Source organism: Polypterus senegalus, chromosome 1 (genome assembly GCF_016835505.1).
Source record: "Polypterus senegalus isolate Bchr_013 chromosome 1, ASM1683550v1, whole genome shotgun sequence".
Taxonomy (NCBI): Eukaryota; Metazoa; Chordata; class Cladistia; order Polypteriformes; family Polypteridae; genus Polypterus; species Polypterus senegalus.
Window position 1 is genome coordinate 42,611,183 of NC_053154.1, and position 15,728 is coordinate 42,626,910.

The 15,728-nt window shown below is 39.1% G+C and overlaps 1 protein-coding gene across 4 annotated transcripts in view; it reads left to right on the forward strand.

Moving 5' to 3' along the window:
* Positions 1-8,930: 8,930 nt before the first annotated feature.
* The window catches only part of dennd5a (DENN/MADD domain containing 5A), a 115,469-nt gene continuing 108,671 nt past the window's right edge, over positions 8,931-15,728 (forward strand). For all 4 annotated transcript variants that reach the window (XM_039748193.1, XM_039748211.1, XM_039748202.1 and 1 more), the window contains exon 1: positions 8,931-9,571. In XM_039748193.1, coding sequence (XP_039604127.1) covers positions 9,472-9,571 — 100 coding nt within the window. In that variant the 5' untranslated portion in view covers positions 8,931-9,471. The remainder of the gene's footprint in view (positions 9,572-15,728) is intronic.

The following is a 15,728-nucleotide window of genomic DNA, read 5'->3' on the forward strand; positions in this document are numbered from 1 at the left end:
GCCTTGCATTTTTTTTTTTTTAATTCACAATTTCACTTCAGCATATTTTCCATCTACTTATCTTTGAGCGAGTTGTGGTTTCAATACCTGAAGTTGTTATGCCTCTCTTGCCCTAACAGTGTCCAGGTACTGTTGGAGAATGATGAGGAGCCAATAGTCTGGCCAAGTGAAATAATCCACAAACTCTGTCCTGGGTCTGCCCATGGGTCTTCTCCCATTGGGCCATGTTTGGTACATCTTCAGGAAGAGGCACCCGTTGGATGTACTCTGTATGGGTACAAACCACAACAGCTGATGCCAATCAGTCCAGCATCAGTTACACTTACAGCTCTTCACCATATAACAGTGGTTAATCTCAACAACTTAATTTTGGTAACTTGCAAAATCAAAATCATCTGGTCACTTCACAGAGACAAGGGCCATAGGTGAGAAAGGGAATACACTATAGATTTCCTAGTTGACTCAAATGTTATACTTTTATCCTCACATTCCAAAGCAGTGTTTATAAGACTACAACCACAACCGTCAGTTTCATGTTCAGTTGTGAGGTAAAAGGAGATCAAGATCCAAGGTACTTGATCTCTTTCCCATTGGCCTGCTGCTCCCCTATAACCTCCAGGAAGCAAAGTACCAGTGTTTTTTGGTAGAGGACCATGCCATCAGAATTGGAGGTACTAATTTAATTCAGTGTATTTTTGTATTGTGCTGTTCACAAAGCACAGCCTAAGATCATATGCACACGTATACAGCAATCACTGACCCATATAATCTTCACCCTGACTGCATCACACTTTACATAAATCCATAACTGTGAATTTTTCAGAAGCTACTGCACACTGGGGATTTTCTTAAGATTTGAACATTGGAAACATCTCATTACATTAAAAAATAATGTTTTGGCTGATCTGAGAAACTGAATTAATGAAAGCAATTTTAATTAGAAGACAAAATCATCTATAAAGTACAAGTGAATGTTGAACGTGGATTTAAATCAGGAAGAGAATAATTGAATTAACATGTTAGAGTTCTATGAGAAATTTGAGAGTATTTGATCTGAGAAATGTACACAATATTTACAGTGCCTACAAAAAGCATTTACCCCTTTTGAAGTTTTTACAGTTTATTTCTATATAATGTTGAACCACAGTGAGTTTAATTTGCCTTTATTTGAAACTGATCAATAGAAAAGGACAATGAAAGCAAATAAACGAAAATGATCTCTGTAAAATGGTTCAGCTTAATTACAGCTATAAAACTCCAAATGCCTAGTTGTATAAGTAATCAAGCACAAACCTCAAGTCAGTATTTATTAGGTGCAGCTGTGACAGCCTTGAGTCTTTGTGCACTGGTCTCTATTTCATCTTTGCATATCTGCACTCTGCCATTTTCCCCCTATTCTTGTTTGCAACAGTGCTTAGGCTCTGCTAGGTTGCATGGGGATCAATGAGTGAACAGCCTTTATCAAGTCCAGGCACAAATTCTCACATACTCTGTGACACTGATAATCCAGGGCATTGTTGTTTTTAAACCAGTCCGGTGTAGCTTTTGTTTTATGCCTAGGGTTGTTGTCCTGCTGAATAATAAATCTTCTCCCAAGGTGCAGACTTCCCCTGCACTCATTTTACCCGCTACCATAACAAGCATGTAAAGACACTTCCGCTCACACAGCCTTATGCTGTAACCGCCATACTTAACAGTGGGGGTCATGTGTTTCATATAATGTGCATTGTAACATGCAGTTTAGTCTAAAGGCCAAAGCACTTAATTTTGGTCTGAACAAACCACCCAGTCTCCCATGTGCCTTCAGGCAAACTCTAGCTGAGATGTTAGCATTTTTATTACTATTATTTGCCGATCTCCCATAAAGCTGCAGCTGGTGAAGCACCTGGACAATCTGCCCAACCCTAACCATTGCAGCTTGTCACTCCTTTCAGATTTGTTTCACTTTTACATTAAAGAGTCTTTTTCTGCTGATTAGTGTCAGAAATCCCAAATGAGTCAATGTTGTATAACAATAAAATGAAAAAATGTCCAAAGGGGTGACTAGTTCTTAAAGGCATTGTAATTCTCACAGTGTTGTCAGCCTAGTTCAGAAGGCAATAGGTGTTGTGGAACAGATACATAATTGCATCTTCCACTCCAATCTTTATCTGATAGGCAAACTGCAGTGTGTATTGAGGTAATTCTTGCATTCATTATCTATTCTGGCTTTACCCATTTCAGTGTCACAAGAGCAGGAGCCTCTCTTAGAAACAGAAACTAGTCCTGGATGGGGGTCTTGAGTGTCGGTCCTTAGCAAAATACACTGATGCAGATAACCACAATCACTCACATCAGACAATTTAAAAGCACCAGTCAAATAAACATTTGTGTCTTTGAGATGGGAACCCACAGACAAGAGACAGACATTAATATGCATCTTCAAGCCTAGAATTCAGACTACTGTAGATGGGAAGCAGCAGTGCAATACCACCCTTGCATTACACATACCTGGTGGGGGTCCAAAATACATTTGATGACAAGTCCAGTTGATCCTTTATAGATGGAATTATGATTCATGTGCCCCCTGTTAAGTTAACACCTCACAATGCCTCTGCACCCTTTTTTTTTCCTGTACGCTGAACCAAATGTCTCAAACAAGAAGTGTTCTTGACAAGGTGATTTTGATTGATTAACGTTTTATATATAACCGTGTCACATAATTGATGCTGTTTACTCAGTTCTCATTTCTTTCATAAAACCTGAAAGAAAACGAGTGGGGACAAAATAAAGTGTTGGCTACCGCTCTGGTACCCTGTTTAATGCATAAGGCAAAAGAAATGGAAGTATGTTAGAAAACAAATAATGCTTGGCTAGGAGAGCTGCATCCTCTTCAGGTGAAGGTTCAAGACTGACCACTGATTTCCAGTCTGACAATCTCTTAAATACCTGGTGGGGAGGTCCCTAGTGGGCTAACCCCAGAAGTGATGTTAGAGATCCACTCGATTCCCCATACTGGATGAGAACCATTCTTATCTCATTGGAGTCTTGAAGGTACTCCCAATGTGCCGGTCTGCAACATGTCACATAATTTTTTTTTTTTTTTAATTTATTAATTTTATTACAATCATAATTAATATTAATAATATTTAATCACACAACATGTATATTGGAGTTTCTTGTTTTATTTCATCAAACAGGCTTAATGGACTGAATAGCCTCTTCTCGCTTGTTGAATTTCTTATGTCCTTATTTGAGTTCTGTTTATCAAAAGCCTTACAACAGTCAACACTGCCAGGACATTACTGAAGAGCCAAGATTAGAATATGTTCTTAGCTACAATATATCTACCGTTGCTGTCTGTGTTGCACCAGTTTTGTAGAAATTCCATCCCTGTGAAAGCTGATTGGATTTGATGGGGATTGTTGGATGATATTTTCTGGAATGTGACATTGTACGTGAATCCATACAATTTCAAGTTGACTTGGAATGAGACATGGTAGATGAGTCCATGAGCAGTGGCAGATCTACGTTTTTTGGGCCTTGAGGCTTGAACTGTTATGGTTGCCTGTATGCATCCAGTAATGAGGTCTGGATAACCACCATTTATCTTTTTCAATGAGGTTGTTCCACGATATATTACCACAACCTTTTTTGATATTTTAATAACCTTTTAATCTTTCATTTAAAACCCTTATCATAGTAGACACCCAGGATTAGGTGCTCTGATGCTTAAGATTTGTTAACTTTGTAGAAGATACGTTAGAAAGATTTATTAATCCCATGGAGAAAGTAAGACAAATACAGCAGCAGAAACATAAAAAAACAAGGATACGGACTCGCAGAATAAATAATACAGTCAACCTATTGATAAATAAATGATTGTATATCGTGCAGATATTTCAAAATGAATATAACGAGTATACCGCGGTGGGCTGGTGCCCTGCCCGGGGTTTGTTTCCTGCCTTTCGCACTGAGTTGGCTGGGATTGGCTCTAGCAGACCCCCGTGATCCTGTAGTTAGGATATAGCGGGTTGGATAATGGATGGATGGATAACGAGTACATCGAGAGGAAGTATTGAATTTCTTAGCATACCGTGGTGGAAAGAGCCTGTGGCTAAAAGTAGTCCAAGAGAGCACCACCTGGAGGGCATAGATGGGATTTTTCATGATGGCATCCGATTTTTCTATGATCCACTTTTCCACATCTTCCAGTGAGTCCAGGGTTCGCCCGGTGATACAGGAGGCTTTATTAGTAAGTTTGTTCAGGCATTGTGCTTCTTTTGAGCTAAAGGTTGCCTCCCCATGATCCCCGGGGATTCAGGGCCCCAAAAATGCCCCTGTCTGTCAGTGTCCTCTGCTACGGACTGACTGACTGTCTGGTGTTGTTACTGTTTGCTCGCTAATCTAAACCCGAATTAATAGTGCATTACTAGAAATGAGTATTCCAACTTTGGCCAGCAGAGGACAGCATTATCCGTTTAAAGGGACTGACGACACTTTTCCTAAATAGCATTTCATTCATTTTCTGTGCGTGATTATTACAACTGACGATTGCAGATGATCTTACTCTCTAGTCCAGATTTAACTAATGTGGGCTGCTTTTATGGGGGGTTACAGCGAGACCACTATTTAAATGTATAATCCAGTCAAAATAAGAATGTTGCAAGGCTTATCATTGACACCTCCTTGTCGTGAAGACAGTTCACTCGTTCATGCGGGCTGATCTGATTTAGTTGCTCACTCTTAAAGGGCTCATTTAAAGTGACAGCGTGCGTTATTGAGCCCAGAGGTGGACTCTTACATCATTCAGATTTATATTTCTCACGAGTCTGATGCTGCTAAGAATGGCCACTGAGCCAATTTAGATTCGTAGAATGCCGGAGTCTTTTCAACAACATCCGCGAGTGAGTAGGCAGCACCGGACAGGACGACATCCCCGACATCCCAGTCGTCAGGCCCTTTACAAGGAGAAGGTGCAAACTCCATTCATGAACGGGTCTTGAACTCTGCTAGACCTTTTATCCGTTAGTCCAGCAGTCCAAACCACTAAGCTACTGCACCGAATGTAACATTTTAAAATCTGTGCATATTTAAAATGTATACTTTGGGTCGAGCTCTTGAATTCTAACAAATTTAGATAAAAATGACACAATCCACACATTTTTTCTGAACTTGTGGGGACATTAAAGGCAAAAACAAGCACTGACTTGACCGGAAATTCCTGAAAGAGCGTCTTGTTACATTCCCAGAACACGGAACTTGTTATAATTCCTCAATTCGATTCGTTTTTCGTGACCTGCTGTTGGGATGCATTGCCGTTCAACACAAAATCAGTTCTTTCTGATAGTGTTGCTCCATTTGAGGGTGCGTATATCCGCCAGCTTGAATTACCAAGATTACCGGCACCTCATCACTTCTATGCCATTAGTCTAAGCTTGACTGAGCTTCAAAGCCTAGAGTATCCTTTTTTTCGCTCGATTGCTTTTTTTTTCTTTGGGCTGCGCCAATGCAAAATCCAACTCTTATTCTTTGTCTCGTGAAAACTATTTTACACACACCGGTGCATTGCTCGCCTGAATTGACCATCCAGGTAAATTGTTTTTCTTTACCTTCAGGAAATTTGTCACGTTTCCAACAACAGAATTTGCATTAACATTCATGGCAATTGATTTTTTTGTCTCAGCATGATTTGAGTTCTGCGGCTGCCCATTGCAGTGTTTTGACTTTTGGTCTTTTTCAGCAGAAAAACACGGAGTTGTCACACGAAATAAGAAGAATTACGTGGTTGATGGTAAATGGATGCAATGACAGACATTCTGTTTAAAAATATATGAACAAATACAGAGTTGACTCCCAGTACACAATGTGTGCCTCTTTCTGTACTAATGCACACTTCGTCATCCCACATCATCTCCTCCCATTTTTTATGGGGTTGATGACCAACCATTTCCATACAGCTAGGCCTTGGATAAGGCTTACCAGATACTTCAATAGCTAAAGGAGGACATGGGAACCTGGAAAAAGGACAAGGGTAGACACATTTCAAATTTTTACCCAGGGTGTCTCCTATGCAGTGCTTGTAGGGGAACCAATAATTAACTGGTACTGTCTATTTTTATTGGCTTCAACATCATCTTCACAATGCAGACTTTCAAATGTGCTGATTTTATCAAAGAGTGTGGAGGACAGAGGTTCCCCATTACAGTATCAAGTGCACAAAACAACAGGTTTGGGTTCAGACTGGGAGATGTTGGTATGCAACCATTTAGTTCCAGTACTCAGGCTCTTTAAATGGAATATTGCCAATACAGCCCACCTCAAGCCCTAATCTACACTATAAACATAGAAAAACCAGACATTTTTCTTTTTTTTTGAGGTTTGCCTGCCAGACACAGGTCAAGAGGCCAGAAAGAACACAATGTCCTCCTTTTACCAGATATCTGGTAACCCTTATCCTGCACCCCTTCCCCAGTCAGACTTAACAAGAGCTTACCAGGGGAGTATCCTGGTGTCCTGACATGCTGGGGGTCAATTTGTCGGGTTTACTGATGACCATGCTTGCTTAATTATTTCCTGAAACTCTTCCATACGGCTTAGTCAGACTTTATTTTCCAGTACCCCATGATGCTTTGCAAAGTTAGTGTGACACATGTTGTACATTCCTATGTGGAGGCAAGACAGTAAATACTGTGTACAGTACTTTTTCATTTCACTCTAAAATGGAAAAGCAACATAATTTTTAGACTCATTGATGTTCATAACCCTTATTTGTAAACATACTTATTAAAAATCCATCCAGGAAAAAAATTGTTAAATTAAAAAAGATGGCTAATCATAAGAATGCTGATCCCTTGCTTCACAGGCTGTTGGTAGGAGCTTGGGAGATGCAGAAAGAGAAATAAAGGACTTGGAGTATTTTTCTTAGTTGATTTATATTTATATATAGACTGGACTTATATATATAAAGATCGAGCGAGAGAGAGATATAATTGTTTAGTGCTTGTTTGTGACCATTTGTTGTATTTTTTGTGGTTATTGTTCTGTTTGAGTTTTGCTGTTTAAGGCACGGTGACGCAGTGGTTAGCAGGTTTAACAGATCATTCTTCTCCTTCTTCTTTTCTATATTGGCAGTTGGCAAACCATCTAAAGTCCATTACCATCACCAACTGGATTGGAGTGTGATGCAGAAAGGAAAAAACCTATAACTATTGTAAAAGACAGCTGGGTCCCATGCCCGGCAAGGACGCCCCTGCTGCTTATGTGGGGGAGCCACCATGGGCAGTCCAATATCTCCCCCGGGACGCTTGGTGGCAGCCTCCCTGGCCGACGGTGATTCCCCAACCACCCGCAGGGCTCCATGGGAGATGGAGTCCTCCACAGCTTGGTTGGGGCCCGGGGTGGCCGCTAGGGGGGGCTGTCTGCTTCCAACAGCCTGGCTGGACGAGTCTTCAGCCCCACCCGGAAGTGCAATTAGGACCATGTGGTCAATCACCTGGAACGCTTCCGGGTGGGCTATAAAAGGGCCCAGCCACCACCACTCGAGAAGCCAGGGTCGGGAGGAGGAGGAGGAGGAGGATGATTAAGCTTGAGGAGGAGTGGGGGAATAGAAGAAAGGGAGTGTTTTGTGTTGTGATTGCTGTTTGGGACTGTGTATTGCCTGTGGGTCACGGAGAAGACATGTGCCCATGGGTGAAGAAAAATAAAAGTTTGTTTATTTTTATACGTGCCTCTGTGTCCATCTGTGTTGGGTCAGGTGCCTATATAGCACCTTTGTTACACTATAAATACCTAAATTTCCAATTAAATGCTTTGAAATAGCCCTATAGTTTTTAAATAGCAGAATATGGATCTATGAATTGATTTAAACTCATCTCCATACCTTAATAATTGTTCTAATGTCAAATGACACATTCCCAGGTATTTAAAATATTGAACTTGCTTTATGCCACAAATCCTAATAAAATATGCTCTACTGTCTCTAATTGATTACATGATCTGCATACTCCAGACTGATGCTCTCCTATGTTGAATAATGTATAATTTAATCTAGCATGCCCAATTCTGAGGCATGTTAACATAATTTCTTCCCTTCTCATTTTGCCCCATTTTCTCATGAATTCAACTCTGCTTTGTATTCTATACATTTGTAGAGACCAGATAATCTAAAAGCACTAAAAACATTGAATTTGATCCAGAGCTTTTTCAGTTTCTTAAAGCAAAAAACCTGCAGCACATCCTCCCAAATGCAGGCGTTGCTTTAAAGCTTTACCTGGCATTGCCTGTCACAAATGCAAGTGATAAACAATATTTCTTCAAGCACAGCCTAGTAAAGAATAGGCTCAGATCCACAATGAGACTGGAAAGACTCAATATTTTGAATATGGTAACAACTGTGATCCAATCAAGGACTTAACTACCAGAAAAGTACAATTTTGAAAATTAATATTTAAATATAATTCCTGATTTTGAAGGCATTTTCTAAAGAGTTCTATACCTAACTTTTGAAACCTTGGTTTGCGATGGTTACAGATGTACAGTCCCTCCCTGATCCTTGAGCCCTGCTAGCATCCCGCCAGGGGCTGCTTTCCGCCTTGCTCGTAATATACCATACCATACCATATTTATTTGTTGAGCGCTTAAAAACACAGCATTACAACTGACCGAAGTGCTGCACAGTTACAAGCAGGACTAAAAGCAAAATATTAAAAACAAACATTAAGAGAGAATTTATGCCCAGAATATTATTTGGCTACTAGCAAATCATTAATGTACATAGCAAACTCGGAAAGAAAAATCATTGAAGCAGACGCACGACATTTAAATTGGACTAAAATGTGATGTGTGATAAACCTGATACATTAATCACGAATAAATCAAAATAATGCAATTCTTTTTTTGCATGTAGACATCTTTATAGTTATTATCCTCTAAGTAATAGAATGAACGGGTTAGTAAAACATCGTATACCTCCAATTCATTAAACAGATGTTTAAAGAGTTTAGAGTTACATTGGTTATATGAAGAAAACGTTTAACTTTCACTGGAGACATGAGGAAATACCAGACTTGTGTCGGTGAAAAGAACAACATGTTAAATTACAGTGTCTATAACACGAAGATAAATGTTTTATCCATGCCAGGACCCAATTTAAAATCCACATCATTCCTCTCCGATCACCTCTTTCTGAGCGAGCGGTCCTTCGTGTCCTCTTTGTTAAGTGATAAAACGTATGACGTCATTGCTTTTTTCGCGCAGCCGTCGTTTGGCGCTCAGAGCGCCTCTTACTTGGAGCCACAGCTGTGCCCTTGGCCCATGATGCAGCGCGATTGACACCCTCCTCCCGTGTCTTCGGTCTCCTGTTCTTCTTCCAGCTTTTCTCTCCTCCGACGAGTGTTTCTCTTTTTTCCGTTTTTCATGGAAGCCTCAAGATACGGCTGGAAAGCTTGACATGCAGTGCGCTGACAGAATAGCCACTACACCAGCCTCAAAATGACCACAGGCTTCAGCTCCAACTCCTGCCGATTCGCGGACTACTTCGTCATCTGCGGACTCGATACCGAAACCGGTCTGGAACCGGATGAGCTCTCCGGTGAGTGTGCGGGCTTCAGCAGTGGACGTTTAACATGAATTCTTACTAAGGGTTCGGGGAAGGAATCAAAGAACCGCGGAGACCTTCTTAAAATGACGGGGTAGATTTTTTTTTTGGCTAGGGGAGAAAAAAAAATCTGGCCAAGATGTTGCAAAGGACAGCTGCGCTCTGGCAGATGTGCAGCGTCCATAGCCTTTCCACAAGCAAGCCTTAGCTTGGACACTGCCCTTTTGAGTAACCAAACAGTTTACTTACTTAGTTGCTCAGTTAGTTAAGCGGTTCTGCGGGGTTAAAAGAGGACATCGCTGGCTCTCCCCGTTTGACAGCCGACTACGTAGAGTGAGGAAAAAGCTCTCCGCACTGCGAGATCGTGGGGGCTCAACCTGAGTTTGGGGCCTAGCAGGAGCACCCTTACATTGACTTCTTGCCCAAATATGCGGTTGCGTGGGCAAGATTGAGGAATTTGCACAAGTGGTCATTTTCTCTGCATATGGTCTTTAGTGATGGGAAAGGAGTGAACACCCATTACACTACGTATGTGTATAGAGTATATATACAGGGGATCTGTGTGCATATACTGTAGATTGTGTATATATACAGCATACTGTGTATACACGCCTGTATGTGTGTAAATAGAAACACATTAATGAAAATTGCATTAAGTGGTGCTACATCAGTGCCTGTGGACACAATCTTAGTATTTCAATAGCCGATTGCGTTTAAGACTGCAAGTAAACCAAAGAAAACTAAAATGGCAAGGTAAAAGAGACTTCTTATATATTTAAAAAGTTGTCTTAACAAATGGTCGAATACTTGCCTTCATTTATTTGTTGAGTAATGTAAACTGGCACACTTGGAGTTTTTTTCCCTGGCAGTGTGATATAGTAGTTAAGGCTTTAGACTTGAAAACATGAAGTTGTGAGTTCAAATCCCACAACTGACACAGTGTGACCAGGAGCAAGTCACCTCACCTGCCTGTGCTCCAAGTGGAAAAACAAAAGAGATGTAACCAATTGTATCTCAAATGTATGTTGTCACGGTTATAGGTGTTGGCTAAATACGTAATGGTAAAACTAATTTACAACTTGAGTGTCTCCAAAGTGGCATCAGGATAGCTGTTATCCTCAGAATTTTAGTTCCTGGGTACAGCCCCAGTAATTTTTCAGCGTGGAACCTGGAGTTATGGCAGTGCTTCCTCATCTTTGGAGGATTTTAAATACTCGTGCTGGTGATCTGTGTGCAGGTATCATGCCACCCCAAGTCATGTTTACTAGTTTTCCACCGGTAGTTCGGGTTTTTACTTAAAGTCAAATGAGATGCAGTTAGGTTTATGGGCAACTGGAAGTTGTCTCAGTATGATTATACCCAACATTGAACAGACATCAAGAGTTGGCTTACTGTTGAATGAGGTCTAGGATCCCAGTAAACACTGTTTGAATAAAATGGATGGATTGATGTTTGAGGACAGATTGGAAATAAGGAGTGATCTGTTTCTTAACATTTTTGCACTCACTTTGCAATAAAGAGCTGCAAGTGTTGCATTGCATATTCAGTTGATTTTCATATAGTCCGCCTATAGTACAGAAGGAAGAGTCTGTTTGTAGGTATAAACCTCTGAGGTAAATCTAAATCGTCTGGGAAATGCTAAGAATCTGGTGTCTATTATGAAAGAATCTATTAACACTAAGGGCTTGTCTTGTTTTTTTTAAGAGTACAGGCAGTAAAATAATTCTGACAGTGTGCTCACGGCTTTGTTAAAGACTGTAGATTAAATAATTAAGCAATAGTGATGTTATTAAGTCAAGATAAGGAAGTTATAAAGATTAATATGAATCCTGCTTTGGATGGGTGCCAAATATCCATCCATCCATTATCCAACCCTCTATATCCTAACACAGGGTCATGGGGATCTGCTGGATCCAATCCCAGCCAACACAGAGCTCAAGGCAGGAACAAATCCCGGGCAGGGCACCAGCCCACTGCAGGACGCACACAGTAGGGACAATTTAGGATCACCATTGCACCTAACCTGCGTGTCTTTGGACTGTGGGAGGAAACCGGAGCACCCGGAAGGAACACACGCAGACACAAGGAGAACATGCAGACTCCATGCAGGGAGTACCCGGGAAGTGAACCCAGGTCTCCTTATTGTTAAGCAGTAGTGCTACCACTGCGCCACCGTGCCGTCCATGCCAAATATTGTTAAGTTTATTATAACATCATTTGCATTGGATTATATTTCATGTGGTGCTGCATGTTACAAGGTTTTTCTCTTAATTTTTTGCTATGTAATGCATTTTCTTTGCTGTGTTGCAATGTTGTTCTATGAACCGTGTGGCTAGTGGTTCAGAGAATAATGTTAGTGTCACAATTTCAGGGACCTTAGGTTAAATTCCCAACACAGTGGTCTTTGTGGAGGCTGTCCTTCCATTCTCTGTGTTTCTGCAGCATTTTTTTCTGCCTCACAAAGATATGCATGTTTGGCTGACTGGCAATTCTAAAGTGGCACTTTGTGAGTAAGGTCGTGTACGCTACACAAGTGTGCCCTCAGAAGGATTAGCTTCTCATCCATCCTGCCTTCAACCCATTGCAGCTAAGAGTAGGTTCTCCCTTTTTGTGACCATCTTGTTTATAAAGCGTCTTCAGAAAACAGAGGGATGGACTTTATAAACTGTGGTTAACCTAATTATGCTACTTATTGTCAACAACTTACATGGAAACTTATCTGTAGTTGAGACATTTCCTTATAGTTGACTTTATTCAGTTTTTGACAGTGTAAAATGTTCCTTTTTACTAATAATTACCTTTTGGATAAGTGTAAATGTTAGTTAAAATTTTATTCATATTTGCTTTTTTTTATTCTTTTTTCAGTTTAAATCTTCTGTGAACTAGTTCTGTATATCGGAATACTTTGATATTATGCTTTGTTTATTATTTTTGGACAAATTCATCCATTTTCAGAATGCACATTTCCTTTTTAGTTGTAAGAGATGCCGGATGGCCAACCATACATTGCTTTAGAAGAAAGTCATCAAAAGAGTTTGATTGGTCTTTGCTGCTGTTTATTGTAGGATTGCTTCTTGCTGCTCTTCTTGTTGTTATTATTATTTATGATATTATTCAACAAGTGCCTTGCTGTGAAAAATGGTCAGTTTTTTTTTTTTATGTCATGGAGTAAGTGTACTATAGTAAACCAATGTGTCATTCAATGTCTCTCAGAACATTTCCACTTGTTAGTTTGGTAGTTTGTGCTAACTGCTCCAGTGAGCAGTTAGTGGACAATAAAAGTTATTCAGCATGATTTAAGTATTAAAGATGTGTTAATAGAATTGAATGTGAGCACTGTCAAAGTGAGGAGAATATATTAATTATTATAAATAATAATTTTATTAGTTATAAAAATACTTGTTATACAAAATTAAAAAGCATACAGTATTCAACTGTAAAAACTATGCAGGTTTCAGCAGAACATTTTTTTCAGAATTTTTATTAAGTTTAGTAAGAACTACATAGACTTTTGGTTTGCAGCAGCTTCTTCATAATATAGACTAGTCATTTCTTTAAGGCATTTTCTGATGCTTCTGCTGCAAATATTCGTTTCATCATTGAGCCCTTTGCTGGTTAGTAGTCTATCCTGTAAGTACTGGACACAAAAGGAAAGCTCGCTGTCTGCCTAAGTGTCGTCCCCTGGGTTTTGACACAAGTCGTTGGCACTAGGCGCTGTGTAAGAAGATGATGTCATTGTAACTGAGACTTGCTTCAGGAAGTCTGTGAGTACTGTCTCGTTCCTAAGGGAGGCAAGGAGGCCAGAGCTGCTCAGTAACGTTTAATAGCTAATGCATTTTATTGAATGGGGCTTGCAGGTATGCAAACCTGTTGGAAATCTCTGAGTGGCCAGCTAGCCTTGTTCCTTCCTCCCAGTTGGCAATTGACTTGTGTAATCTATTCTGAACCTGTCCAAAATGTCAGTGTATCATAGTTTGTCTATGCTTAAGGAATTAATAGAAATGTCTTCTCTGTAGATGTGAGCAGTACCTGTCTAGCACATTTCATCTTTGACCATTAGTAATCATTTTGGTATTGATATAAATAGAGGACGGTTTTAAATTAGTTATGTCAAAATAAATATTTTGTAATGTTTTATCTGTGGCTCACCTACTGGTTTTAGTAGTCGAGGAAAGCACTGAATGAAGGATATGGATTAGTCTGCAGTTAGGTTTATAACTTTTTTTTTTTTCCTCCTTAACAAGTCAGTTCGTTTTCTGACCACTGCAGGAATTAGCTGCATTCAAGACAAATCCCTTCCATTGTGATTTATTTGGTTATTAAACTGAGGAGGAATTTGTGAGTGTGTATGCATTTATGTAGCTAATAATTTTATCTGTATTGACTTCTACATTTTACAAGTATAGTGTAGTTTTTTATATTTGTGTAAATAATCCAGTAATCTGTTCATTTTGTTTTGACAAATGGAGTATTTTTAAAAGCTACATTTATATGGTCATCTTAGTTTTAGGTATGATCCTTGTTTCCCATTTTCTAATTATCAGTGGAGTATTTATGAAACTATTTGAACATCCTGACAATACAAATATTATGAGTAAAATGAGGTCATTTTGTATTATGTGCACAAATAAAATATTTGTGTGAATGCTTTATGTACTATTTTTACTTGAATCTGTGAAGACCATGCAAAGATGAAATTAGCATTTTATATTCATTTGAACTTGCAGCTTTTTGTTACAGAGTTCTGTGTCCTGAATACCATTATAACATACTGCCTTCCTTTCTAGAATACCAGTACCACTTTTGATATCTTTATATAGTCTGTAAGAAATTTCATTTTAATGTAGATTTGTAAACACAGCTAGGTTTATAATACCTTTATTTCTACATTTATAATATTACGTTTCCTAAAATGCTTGCTCTTTACTTGTTAATGAGAAACTGGTTGGCAAAGATGATGTTGCATTTTTGTGTTCTTAATAGAAAAGCTCCCTTCAATGATGAGTTTAATGCTAAAGACCCCCTCGTCATCATTCGAAGCATTTTCTACTGGAAATACTCAAGTCAAATATTTACTGCATTCTGTCTGTGTCTTAGCATATTTGTGATGAAATAAAGTGATGGTACTATGAAGTTTAGTCTCACATTTCCAATAAGCCCTGACTGTACTAAACACCAGGACATATTGTGGTCATATGTTAGTGGATATAAAAGTAAAAGTGCTCGGTTGGGTTGAAAATTGTTTTTTGTTTTTGAAAAGAAATAAATGTTCCCGTCACTGCTGCACAGCAATGCAATACACCGTGTATTGTACACTTTATTTTATGTTTATTGTATGTTTAATGAAAATCACTTTGGCTACAGCATTGATGTTGTTTTTAATGTGCTCTATAAATTGACATAAATTAACATGTATTTAAATGTTACTTTTTGCCCAAAGTGCAGTGATAAACATTTAATATTTTAAAATGTTATTTGATTTATTTCACAGTAAAGTAACTGATTCAGTCTGCATCTCTGTCCAGCTGTTAATCCAGTACATTAATCTGCCAGTGCTTTGTGAAAAATATGGTAAATGATTATACTATAGGTATTTACCATGTAAAGCACCTTCTCTACTATAGAACAGTGCATGATTTTCAATAAACAGTTATTGTTTGTTTGAAAAAAAAGAGAACCCACGAAGCAGCGAAAAATCCGCGTTATATATTTAGTTATGCTTACATATAAAATCCGCGATAGAGTGAAGCCGTGAAAGTCGAAGCGCGATATAGCGAGGGATTACTGTATTCTCTGTAGGTGTAATAAATCATGTTAGAGCTTCAGGAAGGGATAGGTTTCCAGGAAACTACTGGAATAGCCCTAACTCCCTGCCCCTCTTCTTACTTTCTTTTACTCGTGGAATTCATGTCAATACATGACACTATGTTGCTTCGCTTACCTCTATAGCCTTCAGCATTTCTTAAGAAGGCTGTTTTCAGTAAAATGTTAGAACATTGTGGTGCATAATCAGTGATATTTTGTTGTGTCACCTTACTAGAGAAGATAAGCAAGGAGTTTCTCATTACTAAACCAAGTACTCAAAATACTGTGTCACCAATGTTTTTCTTTGGTGAATTGATCAATTCAACTTTATATACTGTATGTGTGC